The sequence below is a fragment of the Elephas maximus genome, chromosome X, assembly GCF_024166365.1.
Source record: "Elephas maximus indicus isolate mEleMax1 chromosome X, mEleMax1 primary haplotype, whole genome shotgun sequence".
Classification (NCBI taxonomy): Eukaryota; Metazoa; Chordata; class Mammalia; order Proboscidea; family Elephantidae; genus Elephas; species Elephas maximus.
The window spans coordinates 38,282,144-38,300,914 of NC_064846.1; the positions used below are offsets into that span (position 1 = coordinate 38,282,144).

At 45.2% G+C, this 18,771-nt stretch overlaps 1 protein-coding gene across 2 annotated transcripts in view; it reads right to left on the minus strand.

Annotated features, from left to right (window-relative positions):
* The window catches only part of IL13RA1 (interleukin 13 receptor subunit alpha 1), a 68,331-nt gene extending 64,026 nt beyond the window's left edge, over positions 1–4,305 (minus strand). Inside the window, exon 1 of one of the 2 annotated variants that reach the window (XM_049871228.1) lies at positions 3,919–4,304. In XM_049871228.1, coding sequence (XP_049727185.1) covers positions 3,919–3,997 — 79 coding nt within the window. In that variant the 5' untranslated portion in view covers positions 3,998–4,304. Of the gene's footprint in view, positions 1–3,918 lie in introns of both variants that reach the window. The other variant, XM_049871229.1, reaches the window with a different exon arrangement.
* Positions 4,306–18,771: the final 14,466 nt, after the last annotated feature.

Here is an 18,771-nt window from a genome sequence, read left to right on the forward strand (position 1 = left end):
CTTCACCTACTTTTGATCTGAAGGTTTCCCTCCAGGAAACTACCAGCTTTCAGTTTCCTCTCTTCTAAGCATCTATAGTGTTTATTGTTTAGATGACACAGTCCAGTAATTATAAAGCAAGTCTCTAATATATGAGCATTTACTTCTTAACAAATGTCCTATACATACTTTCATGTGTCCCATCCAGTCAGGTCCTACTATCTCGGGAAGCGCCCAGCCCCTCTCCCAGGCATTGACTGCTCTCATTTCCATAGAAACAGGCAATGAATACAGTGGTTAAGGGGATGGTCTCTGGAATCAGGCTGCTAGATTGGAAGCCTGGTTCCTCTTTAGCAGCTCTGCAACTCTGGGCAAGGGTCTTAGCCTCAATGTGCCTCAGCTTCCTCACATACAAAATGGGACTAATGATAGCACCTACAACACAGGTTGTTTGGAAGGATGAAGTGCAACAGTACAAGTAAAGCACTTAGATCATTGCCCGGCACAAACACTATATAAATGCTAGTTGTTATTAAGGTGTGCCACCACCTGGGCTACTGAGCTAAAAAGACTAAAATAAACTTGGCTGGTAGCCAAATCATTTCCATAAACACTCACAGAGGATTAGAGTGGGAAGAGTCCTTAGTACTCATGGACTTCAACCTCATTCCATAGATAACTGTGGCACAGGAAGGGAAATGAATGGCTCAGAGTCGCACGACTGGTAATGTCAGAATCAGTTAAAACTCAAGTCTCCTTGTACCTCAATGCAATTCTCTCAATATTTCTAATGTGGAAAAAAAAAAGTTTCTGTATTCTACGCAACTGCGTTATCACCAAACTGCTGTGACAAAACTGAAGAAGTTGGCAGTTCCCAGTAATGTCTAGAAGGCCCAGTATTGTTCCAGGTGTGTGTGGGAGGATGTGTTGTGGGAGGGAGGGTGCTGGAGTGGCACTGTAAAACTCAGGTGCCTAGGAAACCCTATGGGGCAGTTTGTCATATAGGGTTGTTATGAGTTGGAAGTGACTTGACAGCACATAACAAGTCTCTGGGTGGCACAAATGGTGAAGCGCTTGACCACTAGCCAAAAGGTTGGTGGTTCAAACTCACCCAGAGGTGCCTTGGAAGACAACCCTGGCAATCTTTCAGAAAGATCACAGCTTGAAAACCCTATGTTGCTGTTGCTCTTACGTGCCATCGAGTCGGTTCCAATTCATAACGACCCTAAGTACAACAAAACAAGATACTGCCTGGTCCTGTGCCATCCTCACAATCATTGCTATATGTGAGCCCATTGTAGCAGCCACTGTATCAATCCATCTCGTTGAGGGTCTTCCTCTTTTTCGCTGACCCTCTACTTTACCAAGCATGATGGCCTTCTCCAGGAACTGATCCCTCCTGATAACATGTCCAAAGTACGTGAGATGAAGTCTCGCCATCCTTGCTTCTAAGGAGCTTTCTGGCTGTACTTCTTCCAAGACAGATTTGTTCCTTCTTCTGGCAGTCCATGGTATATTCAATATTCTTCACCAACACCACAATTCAAAGGCATCAATTCTTCGGTCTTCCTTATTCATGGTCCATCTTTCACAAGCATATGAAGCGGCTGAGAACAGCATAGCTTGGGTCAGGCGTACCCTAGTCCTCAAAGTGACACCTTTGTTTTTTAACACTTTAAAGAGGTCTTTTAAAGCAGATCTGTTTGGTTTCTTCACTGATACTGCTTCCATGGGCGTTGACTGTGGATCCAAATGAAATGAAATCCTTAACAACTTCAATCTTTTCTCCCTTTATCATGATGTTGCTCATTGGTCCAGTCCGGAGGATTTTTGTTTTCTTTATGTTGAGGTGTAATCCATACTGAAGGCTGTGGTCTTTCCAGTCCTCTTCACTTTCAGCAAGCAAGGTTGTGTCATCTGCATATTGCAGGCTGTTAATGAGTCTTCCTCCAATCCTGATGCCCCGTTCTTCTTCATATAGTCCCGTTTCTTGGACTATTTGCTCAGCATACAGATTGAATAAGTATGGTGAAAGGATATAAGCCCTGACGCACACTCTTCCTGACTTTAAACCACACAGTATCCCCTTGTTCTGTTCAAATGACTCCCTCTTGATCTATGTACAGGCTCCTCATGGGCACGATTAAGTGTTCTAAAATTACCATTGTTCATAATGTTATCCTTAATTTGCTATGATCCACAAGCAGAGAATACCAGAAAGATGTTTATCTATGTATTGACTATGCAACAGCATTCAGCTATGTGAAAATCCTATGGAGCAGTTCTATTCTGTACACACGGGGTCGCCATGAGTCAGAATGGATTTGTCAGCAACTAACAACAATGAGGTGGGTGACCTTAGACAAGTCCCTTCCCTTCTCTGGACTGCAGTTTCCCAATATGGTTATGGGAATCAGATCTCCCCAACTAAACCAGACGTACCTTGGGGGCAAGGATTATGTTGTACACTCTAAGGTTCTACATAAACCTATAGAGCCTGGCTCATTATTAAACAAGGCAAACACCTGAGTTATTATTGACTAACTTCAAACCTCCCTCCAGTCTCTACTCAAAGCCACCCTTTCAGTGAGGTCTTCCCACCCTATCCTATTTACAATGGCAAACCTCTTACCTGCTTTATATTTCTCCATTGTACTTAGCGCCATCTGACATACCTTTTACTTTTTTTCCCCCTCTCTGATTCTGGCAATAACATATAAATTCTTCGAGGGCTGAGACTTGATTTGTTTTGCTCGCTGCTACATCCTCAGTCCCTGGAACACTGCCTGGCACCGAACAGACTGTGCATAATTTTTTTTTTGACTGAATCCACAGGTTTCGTAATCAACATTTCAACTTGGGTTTCAAAGCACAACACTGGTGAAAATGCAGTAAGCAAATTCTGGGTGCTTGTGTCAATATAATAATAAAAACCATAAAATTAGGAACTGCTTGGCAGTCCAAACCCACCAACGGCTCCTCAGGAGAAGAGACCTGGCCATCGCTCCTGTAAAGATTATACCCTAGGAAGCCCTATGGGTCAGTTCTAAGTTCTACTCTGTCATACAGGGTCGCTATGAGTTGGAATCGACTCTATGGCACACAACAACAACACTGTCACCCCAAGTGCCCCGAAGCCCATGCATGCCAGGAGTTGTCCCTGAGGAGGTCATTAGCCCCCAACTTTTCAGAGCAACTGTGCTGGGTTGATTAATTAAAGTGGCCGCACAGGGTGAGGGGTATATGGGAACTCTTCGTACTACTTTTGCAACTTTTCTGTAAAGCTAAAATTCTTCCAAAATAAAAAGGTTATTAAAGAAAAAAACAGGTTGCCGCACCTCCTGGATGCTCCTCCGGGTTTCCCAACTTATTTCTTTGAGGCCAGAGGAGCCCAAGCCCCTCAGACTTGACAGCTCGCAAGGACCAGAACACTTAGAGGTTCCCTTCAACTCCCATCCCCAAAGGCCACCCTTAGCAACTAAGGACCAGCGCCGACACAGGCAAGAAATCCCGACTCTCCCGGACCTCGGTCGCCGTCCCCTACCCTGGGCTCCTCCTAGGCGACATCCAGGGTCCTGACTCACGGCCTTCCGACGCTGCGGGCAAGTTTCAGTCCCGCGCCCGAGCGCCTGGGGCCTCAGCTCTTGCCGGCCGCGTAAAGGAAGTGCGGCTGTAAGTCCTCCTCCGCCGCCTCCGCGCCCGGCGTCAGGAAAGCCCCGCAGCTCTTGCGCCTCGTAGTTGGAAGCCTGGCGCGAGCGCCGAGCACCGCGGACCCTGCGCGGGAGGCTGCGGATACCAATAGCCGGGCGTCTAGAGTGCAGCCCCAGCGCCCACAAGCTGCGGCCTCGGCCCCGCGGCGCCCTCGCTGGCCTCCCCGCCGCACCCCCCGCCAGTCCCGCCAGGGCAGCCGCGCGCCCAGAGCCCGGGGACCGCACTCACCGGTGGGCGCCGCACCCCCGCAGCCGCCGGCGCAGAGCAGCAGCGCCCATAGCCCGCAGAGCAGCTCCGGCAGCTCCATGTGCCCCTCGCCTCAGAGCCTGGCGGGGCTGGAGCCTCAGCAGGCAGTCCCCGCCTCCTTGTCTCCGGCTCCCACTTCCCGGCGCCAACGCCCGGGAGGCTGGGGGCCGGCGCAGATGGGAAGCCGCTCCGCCCACCGGCCTCAGGTAACCCGGCTGGCGCGCGCTGGCGGCCCGGGGCGGGGCGCGCGGCTCCCAGATGACACCTGGCCTTGCCACCAAGGCGCCCCGGGCCGCCCCCAGCCCTCTGCAGTCTGTCCTTCGACAGAACGGCACTTCCTCGACCACGTCGCAGCCCAGCTGGGCGCCTGTCTCGGTCCCCGCCCTCCGGGCGGTGGAGTCGGCGCCCCGGAGACGCCGCTGCGTGCAGATTTGTGGGGCCTCGGAGGTGCCAAAGGCTCTGTCATATAAAAAGGAAAGCGTCTTGGCCCAAGAGTCTGGAGACGTGGCTTCCGGCCCTTGGCCTCTGAGCCCTAGTTTCCAACGTTAATAATACCAGCCCTATCTCACAGAGGGGACTTGGCAGGGCCGGGTTTGGTGAAGTGAGAAGGATGAACACTGCGTATTTGAAAGCTAGTAATGCATATGTTGAGCCCGGAAACAAAAAGCACTTTCTAAATATGAGGGACAGGACCATACCGTGTATATGCATTTTTAAAAGCGCGCAACCAACTTTCTATATGTTTCTTTTTCGTGGAAGTATACTGAGAGGAGGGAAAGTGAGTGGGAAGGATACACATTGAATTCATGAAAGTGGCTGCCTAGGAGGGACGGTGAAGGAGCCCTGGTGGCGCAGTGGTTAAGCGTGCTGGGCAGCTAACTGAAAGGGTGGAGAATGATGTGGCAGCAGTGGCATTACTAGGGGGTGCGGAGGGTGTGGACCTCACCAGGTGACACTGTCATGGGCAGACACCAAAATTGCTGTCTATAAAATTTTGTGCGGTGACTTAGCAGAAATGCTTCAAAGGTCAGCGAAGCAAGGGCGGGGGTTTGGGGACTATGGCTTAAGGGGACTTCTAAGTCAATTGGCAAAATAATACTATTATGAAAACATTCTGCATCCTACTTTGAAATGTGGCATCTGGGGTCTTAAATGCTAACAAGCGGCCATCTAAGATGCATCAATTGGTCTCAACCCACCTGGAGCAAAGGAAAATGAAGAACACCAAGGTCACACGACAACTAAGAGCCCAAGAGACAGAAAGGGCCACATGAACCAGAGACCTACATCATTCTGAGACCAGAAGAACTAGTTGGTGCCCGGCCACAATCGATGACTGCCCTGACAGGGAGCACAACAGAGAACCCCTGAGGGAGCAGGAGAACAGTGGGATGCAGACCCCAAATTCCCATAAAAAGACCATACTTAATGGTCTAACTGTGACTAGAAGAATCCCGGCGGTCATGGTCCCCAAACCTTCTGTTGGCCCAGGACAGGAACCATCCCCGAAGACAACTCATCAGACATGAAAGGGACTGGACAGTGGGTAGGAGAGAGATGCTGATGAAGAGTGTGCTAATTGTATCAGGTGGACACTTGAGACTGTGTTGGCATCTCCTGTCTGGTGGGGGGATGGGAGGATAGAGAGGGTTGGAAGCTGACAAAATTGTCACGAAAGGAGAGACTGGAAGGGCTGACTCATTAGGGGGAGAGTAAGTGGGAGTATGGAGTAAGGTGTATATGAGCTTATACGTGACAGACTGACTTGATTTGTAAACATTCACTTAAAGCTCAATAAAAATTATTAAAAAAAAATCCCTGTAGTTAGTTATAACAACAAAAACATTTTCATAAGCCCAGTTTACATGTATCAATATACCTACAAGGCTAAAACTCTACGCTAATTTACTTTTGGAACTTCTGATGTGCTCAGGTCAGAGCTGTCATTATTACCCAGTAACAACAGGACTTGGAATCATGTCCTTTCATCTGCACCTGCTTGCGCTGTTGCTTTCAGTTGGTGCTTGTGTTTTTATACTCACTGATTTTGTCAAATTGTCTTTTGTTTTAGCTACAATGTTGTGGTGATTAGCATGGGGGGGACGACACCACAAGCTACCGCACTGGCTGACAGCAACCCTAGTGACACCGCTGTGTGGCACAGCCTTGGAAATCCTATAGGGCACTTCTACTCTCTCCTTCAGAGTTGACTCCATGGCAGTGTATTTGGGTTTTCTTTGGTAGGAGGGTCAGTGAGGTTGTGATGGAGGAAAACAGGAGCTCCACATTAGTTTCCTATTGCTGCGGTGACAAGTTACGCACATTTAGTAGCATAAGGCAGCACAAATTTATTATTTTACATTCCTGGGGGTCAGTTATCTGAAGTGGTTTTCGTTGGGCTGAAATCAGTGTCTGAAGGGCTGAGTTCCTTCTGGAGATTCTGGAGGAAAATCTGTTACCCTGCTTTTCCCAGCTTCTGCATTCTTTGACTCATGGCCTCGTCATTCAGACCTCTGCTTCCTTTGTCGCATTTCCTTCTCTGAGTCTGACCCTCCTGCATCCCTGTTTCCCTGATAAAGACCCTTGTGATTAGGTTGGGCCAGAATAATCTCCCCAGCTCAAAAGCCCTTGATTTAATCACATCTGCAAAATCGCTTTTGCCACATAAGGTAACATATTTACAGGTTTCAAGGGTGAGGATGTGGACATTGTTGGGGAACCATTATTATGCCACCACTTTCCCCCTAAGAGTCCTGTCTGGATGGATAATGAAACCCTGCCATTAACTGGTGTATTTTGGTTGAATTAAGCCAATGTATAATCTGAAGTCAGTTGCAAAACATATGGCATAAAATGTTGATGATATGCCTAGCCTACACCCTGCCCAAAGGCATGGGAATGTTTAACCTATCTGAAACAAAGGCCCCACTCTTGGAATTAAAACCCTCAAGTTCAGTAAATATTTATTAACCTCTTCCAGGAACTATGCTTGTTGTTGTTAGGTGCCATCAAGTCGGTTCCAACTCATAGCCACCCCAAACACAACAGAATGAAACAGTGCCTGGTCCTGCACCATCCCTACAGTTGTTGTCATGCTTGAGCCCATTGTTGCAGCCACTGTGTCAACCCATCTCATTGATGATCTTCCTCTTTTTCACTGACCCTCTACTTTACAAAGCATGATGTCCTTCTCCAGAGACTGATCTCTCGTGACAACATGTCCAAAGTATGCGCAACGTAATCTCGCCATCCTTGCTTCTAAGGAGCATTCTGGTTGTACTTCTTCCAAGACAGATTTTTTCCTTCGTTTGGCAGTCCATGGTGTATTCAATATTCTTCGCCAACACCGCAATTCAAAGGCATCAATTCTTCTTCAGTCATCCTTATTCATTGTCCAGCTTTCTCATGCATTAGAGGCTATTGAAAACACCCTAGCTTGAGTCAGGCGCACCTTAGTCCTCAAGGTGACATCTTTGCTTTGCAGTGCTTTAAAGAGGTCTTTTGCTGCAGATTCGCCCAATGCAATCCATCCTTTGATTTCTTGACTACTGTTTCCAAGGATGTTGATTGTGGATGCAAGTAAAATGAAATCCTTGACAACCTCAGTCTCCTCTCTGTTTATCATGATGTTGCTTATTGGTCCAGTCCGGAGGATTTTTGTTTTCTTTATGTTGAGGTGTAATCCATACTGAAGGCTGTGGTCTTTGATCTTCATCAGTAAGTGCTTCAAGTCCTCTTCACTTTCAGCAAGCAAGGCTGTGTCATCTGCATATTGCAGGCTGTTAATGAGTCTTCCTCCAATCCTGATGCCCTGTTCTTCTTCATATAGTCCAGTTTCTTGGACTATTTGCTCAGCATACAGATTGAATAAGTATGGTGAAAGGATACCACCGCCCTGATGCACACTTTTCCTCACTTAAACCACACAGTATCCCCTTGTTCTGTTCGAATGACTGCCTCTTCATCTATGTACAGGTTCCTCATGAGCACAATTAAGTGTTCTGGAATTTCCATTCTTCACAATGTTATCCATAATTTGTTATGATCCACACAGTTGAACGCCTTCGCATAGTCAATAAAACACAGGTAAACATCTTTCTGGTATTCTCTTGCTTTCAGCCAGGATCCATCTAACATCAGCAGTGATATCCTTTATTCCTCGTCCTCTTCTAAGTCCGGCCTGGTTTTCTGGAAGCTCCCTGTCAACATACTGCTACAGCCGCTTTTGAATGATCTTCAGCAAAGTTTTGCTTGCCTTTGATAGTAATGATATTTTTGGATCATTTCTGCATTTGGTTGGATCACCTTTCTTGGGAATAGGCATAAATATGGATCTCTTCCAGTCGGTTGGCCAGGTAGCTGTCTTCCAAATTTCTTGGCATAGACAATTGAGCACTTCCAGCGCTGCATTCATCGGTTGGAAACATCTCAGTTGATATTCCGTCAGTTCCCAGAGCCTTGTTTTTCATCAATACCTTCAGTGCAGCGTGGACTTCTTCCTTCAGTACCCTGGGTTCCCAATCATATGTTACCTCCTGAAATGTTTGAATGTCGACCAATTCTTTTTGGTACAGTGACTCTGTGTATTCCTTCGATCTTCTTTTGATGCTTCCTGCACCATTTAATATTTTCCCCATAGAATCCTTCACTGTTGCAACTCGAGGCTTGAATTTTTTTCTTCAGTTGTTTCAGCTTGACAGATGCTGAGCATGTTCTTCCCTTTTGGTTTTCTATCTCCAGGTCTTTGCACATGTCATTATCATATTTTACTTTGTCCTCTTAAGCTACCCTTTGAAATCTTCTGTTCAGCTCTTTTACTTCATCATTTTTTTCTTTTTGTGTTAGCTACTCAATGTTCAAGAGCAAGTTTCAGAGTCTGTTCTGACATCCATTTAGGTCTTTTCTTTCTCTCCTGTCTTTTTAATGACATCTTCCTTTCTTCATGTATGATGTACTTGATGTCATTCCACAACTCTTCTGGCCTTCAGTCATTAGTGTTCAACGTGTCAAATCTCTTCTTGAGATGGTCTCTAAATTCAGGTCAGATATACTCAAGGTCGTACTTTGGCTCTCATGGACTTGTTCTAATTTTCTTCATTTTTCACTTGAACTTGCATATGAGCAATTGATTGTCTGTTCTGCAGTTGGCCCCTGGCCTTGTCCTGACTGATGATATTGAGCTTTTCCATCATCTCTTTCCACAGATGTAGTCAATTTGATTCCTGTGTATTCCATCTGGTGAGGCCCATGTGTACAGTCAGTGTTTATGTTGGTGAAAAAGGTATTTGCAATGAAGAAGTCTTTGGTCTTGCAAAATTCAATCATGTGATGTCCAGCATTGTTTCTGTTACCAAGGTGGTATTTTTCAAGTACCAATCCTTCTTCTTTGTTTCCAACTTTTGCATTCCAATCTCCAGTAATTATAGATGCATCCTGATTGCATGTTAGATCAATTTTAGACTGCAGAAGTTGGTAAAAATCTTCAATTTTCTCATCTTTGGCCTTAGTGGTTGGTGGGTAAATTTGAATAATAGTTGTATTAACTGGTCTTCCTTGTAGGCATATAGGATAGATCTTGAAATGTTCTTTTTCATGATGAATGTGACACCATTCCTCTCAAATTTGTCATTCTTGGTGTAGTAAACCATATGATTTTCCAATTCTCAATGGCTAGTACCAGTCCATTTCAGCTCACTAATGCCTCAGATATCTATCTTCAAGAGTTTCATTTTATTTTTGATACTTCCTATTTTCCTAGATTCATACTTCGTACATTCCACATTCTGATTATTAATAAATGTTTGCAGCTGTTTCTTCTCATTTTAAGTCATCCCACATCAGCAACTGAAGGCCTCGAAAGCTTGACCCCATCCGTGTCATTAAGGTCAACTCTACTTTGAGGAGGCAGCTCTTCTCCAGTCTTATTTTGAGTGCCTTCCAACCTGAGGAGCTCATCTTCTGGCACTATATCAGACAATGTTCAGCTGCTATTCATAAAGTTTTCACTGGCTGATTCTTTTCAGAAGTAGACCGTGGGGTCCTTTTTCCTAGTCTATCTTAATCTGGAAGCTCAGCTGAAACCTGTCCACCATGGGTGACCCTGCTGGTATTTGAATACCGGTGGCATAGTTTCTAGCATCACAGCAACACACAAGCCCCCACAGTGCAACAAACTGACAGATGCATAGGGGAGGAAATACACACACACAGGAATTATGCTAGACACTCATTAATAGCAGGCCTTGCCAACAAAGAGCTGCAGCCAGTATGAAGGGCTATCTTAAGGGCAAGAACAAGGAATTGTGGGATAAAAAGGAAAGGCATCTTATGGGAGGAAAGGAGAAAGAAGTCTTCCAGGAAGACAGCCTGCCTGAGCTGAACCTTGAGATACTGATCCTTGGGGCTAAAGCTTCAGAATAAAACCTTGCATGCATGTTTTATGGAATAAAATAATGTTTATGAAAACATTTTATGAACTGTCAAAGCCTGTAGAACTGAGAAATATTACCCTTATTTCTAAATCCCCAAGCAAACAGGCCAGCCACTCTCTCAGGCCTCCCCTGCCCCATCGCCACGTACATATGCACTTGTTGACATTTGCTGTAAACATTATACAATAAGTTTATAATAACGTTCCCCAAACGATTATGTCATCTGCCTTTTAAGGAGTCTTCAGCTGGAACAGGAGCCCCTGGGTGCTGGCTGAGTGCCATCTTAGGAACTGCCTGACATAGATTGAGTGAGCACCTAATGAAATGAACAGTAATGGCAGCACTGATTAGAAAAATAAGAGTTACAACTTGTCATTAACTTCCAGAAAAGGCCTTGAGAATTTGAACATTGTGAGGAAAAAAACAAAGGGTGTCAGGAGGTGGGAGTGGAGGTGTGTGGGGGATTGGGAGATGGGAGGGTAGGGAGAGGGGAGGCATGATTTCCTGTCACCATGATAGTTCTGGCCTGCTATCCATGAATAAGACTGTTATAATCAGTTCGCCTTCCTCCAGACACTAAACATAAAGCAACAATTTAAAAAAATTTTTTTCAAAAGGGGTAGAGAGGGCTGGGAATGCTGTTCCTTCAGCACAAAACTTTTATTTGTAATCTCTGTGTAATTTAACCGAAGAGTATCTTGGATTGAATTAGACCACTGCCTTGGTCTGCAGGAAGATGAAAACAAATGGAAGACTTTCCAGGAATGGCAATAAACAAGGAGCTCTTATTTTGGCTTTATGTAATCACAGTCATGATGAGTCAACATTAAGTAAGCTTTAACCCTTGATCCAATGAGCCCTGATGACTTGGGTGTGAGACTATCAGTCGCCTTTCTCTCTTTGGTTTTGGCCTGGGGTGGCTGGAGTCCTGGATTGACCAGTGTTGCTCAGCCACTCCATTTGGCTTTTTCAATCTATACCCTTCTCACTAATGCTTTCTCCTTTTCTGTAAATGGAGGTAGGAAAGGGCATATACAGGAAAATATCTGGGATGAAAGAATGATGTCCTTCTTTCGAAAGTCACATCTCCTTCAATCCAGTTAGAGACACCCTTCTGAGTTCATAAAGGACACCAACAGCATATAGCTAAAAACTCTGGTCCCTTAGGTAAAAATCTCATAAAAGATCCTCTATGTTTTATTGAAAGGAGTCCTGGTGGTGCAGTGGTTAAGCACTTGGCTGCTAATTGAAAGGTCGGCAGTTAGAACCTATCAGCTGCTCCAAGGGGGAAGATGTGGCAGTCTGCTTCCATAAAGATTTACAGCCTTGGAAATCCTATGGGACACTTCTACCCCGTCCTATAGGGTGGCTATGAGTTGGAATCAACTCAAAGGCAGTGGGTTTGTTTTTGGTTTTTGGTCATCTTTTATTAAGCAAAAACTGTAATATAATACAAAGAAAATGGAGAAGTAGCAAACAGGGAATTTCCCTCCTTCTGAATCTAGAGCAGTGATTCTCAACCGGAGATGATTTTGCCTCCCAGAGGATATTTGGCAATGTCTGCAGATAGTTTTGGTTGTTATGACTTGGGGGGTGGGGGAGGGCGAATTACTGTTTTTTTTTTTTTTTTAGTGGGTAAAAACCAGGGATGCTGCTAAGCATGCTACAATGCACAGGACAATCCCCCAAAACAAAGACTTATCCAGGCTAATGACAATAGTGCCAAAATTGAGAAATCCTAAGCCAGAGTACTCTTAACAAAGAATCTTTGGTATTTTTCTCCCTTCCACCCCTTCCCCTAGTAAACCAAACCCAAACCCATTGCCATTGAGTTGATTCTGACTCATAACGACCCTATAGGAAAGAGCAGAACTGCCCCATAGAGTTGCCAAGGCTGTAATCTTTACAGAAGCAGACCGCCGCGTCTTTCTCCCTCAGAGTGGCTGGTGGGTTCAAACCACCGACCTTCGGGTTAGCAGCCAAACACTTAACCACTGCGCCACCAGGGCTCCTTCATTGTCCCCATGTCCACCACAAAGAGAGATTAATACTGAAAGGGCATATCCTTGACACCTTCCTTTCCTGTATCTAGTGCATCCCTCCTTCTAGCCATGCGTCACTTATTACATTGTAAAACATCTCTCAGAACTATTCGCCCCCCTCCTCACCTCCGCTGTTCTATTTCAGGTGTTTCTTGCCTTTCCGTTAGACTATTTATAGAACAGTCATCAAACTAGTCCTGAAGATCACCCTCCAGGAGATGGATCTTTCCAATATCCAAATCCGATCACATCACTCTTTGGCTTCAGTTTCTTCAGTGACAACCTCCCTTCAAGTGCCACAAAAGGAAATTCCAACTCCTTTGCCTGCAGGCTTGCTTCTTCATGACAGACTCCCCAGACTCTTCTCAGCTTCATCTCTAGCCAGGCTCCTCAAGTCACTGGGAGCTCTAGCACCCCTAGCTGATTGGCCACCCTCAGGTAGGATGTCCCTTTTAGAGATTTTTGTTTGGCCCACAATCTTGTTTAAATTTACTTGAATTTAGATGCCAAAAAACAAAACAAAAAATCAGGAGATATGCATAACACCCCAGATTTCCAGCTTCTCTTAAGAAATCGGAAGTTGTGGTACCATTGAACTTGCATTCCAGTGTGCCAAGAGTCAGCTGGAGCTGAGCAGGGGCTGCTGGTTTTCAACAGGGCATGTACCCTCCCCCCCATCTGGTGGGCTCATGGCTTCCTATTGCTCCTTGGCCTACCCTGATTGCCTCATTTATTACTTGCTTGGCCTCTGTTTACCACCTCTGATATTTTCTCCCAACAAACCTTTTCTCTTGCTGTTCTGTTTGCCCAGAATGCTTTTCCATACTGCAAATATTACCTTTTTGGTACCTTCTTTAACCCCCAAATGCAAAATTCTTTGCTCCTTCAAGTGTGCTCATAACACTTGACAAATTTAGAAAATAATGCGGAGGTTTGTGTGCATGTCTACTTCTGCCGCTGAACTTGAGCTCTTGGATGCCAGACACCCTGTACAGGGTGACTCCAGGATTTCTACATAGGAGGAGCTTAGGGACTATAATCTGATTGGAATTGACCAGGGGGGCTTTTCTTGGAGCCATGTTTGTACAGCAAGTGTATTGCTCTTACTGAGATTCTAAGTTTATTTGGAGTGGTTTGGAAAAGACCCCCTCTGGCACAACACAGAATATAAATATATAACATAAAGATAAATGAAAAGTAGTCAGTGTCCTCAATGTTTGGATTTAATTGGATTGAAGACCCTTGTTCTTCGACAAAGGAGCCCTGGTGGCAAAGTTTTTAAAGAGCTCGAAAGGTCGGGTGTTTGAACCCACCAGCTGCTCTGCAGGAGAAAGATGTAGTAGCCTTGGAAACCCAACAGGGCACTTCTACTCTGTCCTTCAGGGTCACTATGAGTTGGAATCAACTCGACGGCCCCAGATTTTGGGTTTCGTTCTTCAACAAGTGGTTTTCTTCCACAGGTTTAGCAGGATTCACTTAAGAGAATGCTATTTGCACCTGAGGCCTCTGACTGGACATTGTGGGTTTAGCCTGAGTTCGAGTAGGCATGGTGTTTGGGTCTCTGGGTCAATCTCCTGAAGCTCACCAACCTCAAGGTCTTCAAACCTAACAGTGGTTATTAACTCTTTAATCCAACAAGGCATTCACTCCTCTCCTCAGAACTCTCTAATGGCCAGAGTTCTCACAGTGAGGCCACACTGGCTTCCTGGCTGTTCGTCACACAAGCCAAGTGCTCCCCTTCCTCAAGCCTTTGCCATTGCTATTTCCTCTGCTATTTGCTCCCTCTCACCCCGCCCCCTCCCCAGATACCTACGTGTCTCACTTCCTGGCCTCATTCAAGTGTCTGTTCAAGTATCACACTCTCAGTGAGGCCTACTCTGGCCACCGCATTGAAAATTGCAAGCACCATCAATACTCACTCCTGTTACCGATTAGGATCCAGGTAGGGTCCATGCTCTGGAGCAGTCAAGCCAATGAAATGTACTCCAAGTCAGAAAGAGTGAGAAAGTTTATTGAGAGGATGTATACATTACCGGGGACCTGACAGCAACAAACACAGCCTCTATGGAGCCCCAAAGAACAATTTTACATTAAAGCTTATATAGAATTTTACAAGGCTTGGAAGTGTCTTCGTAGCCCACAGATGGCCTAGCTGGAAGAGTTATTTTTTACAAGATGGTGACAAAAGACTGTCTATCAGACTAAAGACGATACATGCTGGACATCTCTGTATCAAGCTAAAGTTATATGTATCGGACACCTGGGCTCTGATTTCCCTGTTGGGGGGTTGTAAGTCATAGGTGGTCAGAACAAAACAAAGTTATTTGCATCAGATTAAAACAAAGTCTTTAACATTAGGTCAAAACAAAGTCATTAACAAAGGTGTGCAAAGGAGGAAGCAGGCAGAGGAAGGAGAAAAAGTTATAGGTCCATCACGGCGGTGGCTATGTCAAGCTCTCAGTCGCCCATTTTGAAAAGGAGAAAACATGCTGGGGAGTATTGGGATCACACTCCCTATCCCTCTTCCAAGGACCCCTGGTGATGCAGGAAACATCCTTGGAAACCCTATGGGGTCGCTATGAGTTGGAATTGACTCAATGGCAGTAGGTTTGTTTTTTTTGGTTTTATCCCTTTTCCTGGGTCAGTTTGTCTCTCCACAAGGGCAGGGATTGTCTTCTGTTTTGTTCCCTGCCACATCTCCAGCACTCAGAACTGCACCTGCCGCATAGTATGTGTTCAATAAATACATTTTAATGAATGAATAAATTATACTTTGCTAGGTACTGTGGAGGAGCCCTGGTGGCACAGTGGTTAAGCACTCAGCTGCTAACTGAAACACTGTCAGTTCAAAAGCACCATCCACTCTGCAGGAGAAAGATGTAGTAGTCTGCTTCCATAAAGATTACAGCCTTGGCAACCCTATGGTGCAGTTCTACTCTGTCTTATAGGGTCGCTATGAATCAGAATTGACGGCAACCTTTTTTTTTTTTTGGTTTAATTGCTGTGAGGGATACCAACCAACCAACAAATGACAACAGCCCCTGCCCTTGGGAAGGTCCTATTCTAAGTTGTGGAAAGGTACATAAAACAATTAGGAAACATGCAAAAATACAGTAAAAATGCTCCATTTGTGGTACAGGTTCAGAGACAGGCCAGACAGATCAGTGTAGCTGGAATTGCTTTTGAAGGCTTCATGGAGTGAGTGGAACTTGAATCAGATTTTAAGACCTGAAAGAATTTGAGTGTGTGTGTGTGTGTGTGAGAGAGAGAGAGAGAGAGAAGTTAGCTGCAGCCAGTTTATGACTTAATATTCATGGAAGGCTTTTACAAGCAGGGTAGTATCCTAATAAAAGTGGTTGTTGGGAGAGCTTTCTAGGATGAATTACTAACCCTTCTGTAATTCTTGCCTGGAGGCAAGAAGACGGGGATAGACTTAATGAGGGTCTAGGGACAAGGAACTGTGGGCTCCCCCAGTCAGACCCCGGGGCTAAGAGGCTGATTCTTCCCTGGACAAAAATATTTGGGGTGTTGCTCCGTGGAAGAGTGTGCCCCTGAAGCCTGGCACCCCCACTCTCTTGCTCCTCTTGAAAACATGTAATATTCTCTCTAGGCGCTTGCTGGCCTCACCCTCTCACACTGCAAACCCTTCCTCTGTGGACTTGGCCCTGCCCTGTCTCCAACCCTTTGGTCTCTGAAAGAGGAAGAAACTCTGTGTGTTAGCATCCAGGGCCACTCCTTTGGCTTTTGGTTGGTGTGCTGTCGTCACAGCCACTACCCCAGTAAAAAAAATCTCAGCTCAATTCCCCGCAATGTTTTTTTAAATTTATTTTTAAATTTTATTAATTTTGTTGTTGTTGAGAATATAAACAGCAAAACAAACACCAATTCAACAGTTTCTACGTGTATAATTCAGTGACCCTGATTACATTCTTCGAGACGTGCAAGCATTATAACCCTCTTTTTCTAAGTTGTTCCTCCCCCATTAACATAAACCCATCACTCCCTAAGTTTCCTATTTAATCTTTCAAGTTGCTGTTGTCAATTTGATCCCATATAGACAGTTCTTAAAAGAGCACAATGCTCAAGGCAGGCCTTTTTTAATAGTTAAGCTAAACTGTTGTTTGGTTTTAAGAAGATTTCAGGGGGTATTTTTTTTTTTTAATTTTTATTGTGCTTTAAGTGAAAGTTTACAAATCAAGTCAGTCTCTCATACAAAAACCCATATACACCTTGCTATATACTCCCAATTCCTCTCCCCCTAATGAGACAGCCCGCTCCTTCCCTCCACTCTCTCTTTTCGTGTCCATTTCGCCAGCTTCTAACCCCCTCCACCCTCTCATCTCCCCTCCAGACAGGAGATACCAACATAGTCTCAAATGTCCACCTGATCCAAGAAGCTCACTCCTCACCAGCATCCCTCTCTAAACCATTGTCCAGTCGAATCCCTGTCTGAAGAGTTGGCTTCGGGAATGGTCCCTGTCCTGGGCCAACAGAGGGTCTGGGGGCCGTGATCACTGGGGCCCTTCTAGTCTCAGTCAGACCATTAAGTCTGGTCTTATGAGAATTTGGGGTCTGCATCCCACTGCTCTCCTACTCCCTCAGGGGTTCTCTGTTGTGTTCCCTGTCAAGGCAATCATCGGTTGTAGCCAGGCACCATCTAGTTCTTCTGGTCTCAGGATGAAGTAATTGCTGGTTCATGTGGCCCTTTCTGTCTCTTGGGCTCGTAATCACCTTGTGTCCTTGGTGTTCTTCATTCTCCTTTGATCCAGGTGGGTTGAGACCAATTGATGCATCTTAGATGGCTGCTCGCTAGCGTTTAAGACCCCAGACGCCACTCTTCAAAGTGGGATGAAGAATGTTTCCTTAATAGATTTTATTATGCCAATTGACCTAGATGTCCTTCAGGGGGTATTTTTGGTTTAAGATTTAAAGATGATCTCAGGGCAATAGTTTCAGGGGTTCATCCAGCCTCCATGGCTCCAGAGAGTGTGGAGTCCATGAGAATTTGAACTTCTGTTCTACATTTTCCTCCTATTGATTAGGATTCTTCTATAGAATCTTTGATCAAAATATTCCATAATGGTAGCCAAGCACCATACAGTTCTTCTGGTCTCATGGCAAAGGAGGCAGTTGTTCAGGGAGGCAATTAGCCACACATATTTTCCATTTCCTCCTCCTATTCCTGACTCTCCTTCTTCCTGTGTTGCTTCAGGAGAATAGATACCAATTGTCTTAGTCATCTAGTGCTGCCATAACAGAACTACCACAAATAGATGGCTTTAACAAACAGAAATTTTCTTTCTCACAGTCTAGTAGGTCACAAGTCCAAATTCAGGGTGTCGGCTCCAGGGAAAGGCTTTCTTTCTCTGTGGGCTCTGGAGGAAGGTCCTTGTCTCAATCTTCCCATGGTCGAGGAGCTTCTCGGGCGCAGGGACCCTGGTCCAAAGGACATGCTCTGCTCCCAGCACTGCTTTCTTGGTGGTATGAGGTCCCCAACTCTGCTTGCTTCCCTTTCCTTTTATCTCTTGTAAGATAAAAGGTGGTGCAGGCCACACCCCAGGGAAACTCCCCTTACTTTAGATCAGGGAGGTAACCTCAGTAAGGGTGGTGTTACAATCCCACCCTAATCCTCTCAACATAAAATTACAGTCACAAAATGGAGAACAACCACACAATACTGGGAAGCATGGCCTAACCATGTTGATACACACAGTTTTGGGGGACATAATTCAATCCATGACACTACTTGTTGTGCCTTGGGTGGTCGCTTGCAAGCTTTTCAGACCCCAGGCTCTATACAAAGAAGTAGGAGGTAGAACAGAGGCACTAAACACGTTATTAGGCCAATTAACTGGGATGTCCCATGAAACCATGACCCTAAACCTCCAAACGAAGGAACCAAATCCCATGAGGTGTTTGGTTGTACTACATAAGCAGCCTCAGAAGCTACTCCTTTTTTTTTATTTTGTCATTGTTGTAAATATATCTATCACATGATTTTTGCCAATTCAATTTTTTATACGTGTACAGTTTATCAATAACAATTACAATAACTGGTTGTGCAGTCCCTGCAATTTTCTCATTGCACTCTCTCTCTCCTGGATCTAAGACCCTTTTTAGGCCCCGTTCCCTGCCCTGGCCTACCCAGGATGGGTTAATCCTTGCACCCTTTGCTCCTCACAGTTTAGCTCCTTAGCACTAGTATCTCTTTCTTCTCAGCCTCAGGGCTATCTAGATTAAGGATTCAAAAGTGTTCTTTGCGTGTTAGACGCCTGCACCTTCTTGCCCTGAAAAGTCTCCTTTGTTTGCCTGGAATGGGTAGGGTAATTAATATTTGCATTTAAACAAAGAAACCTCTGGTC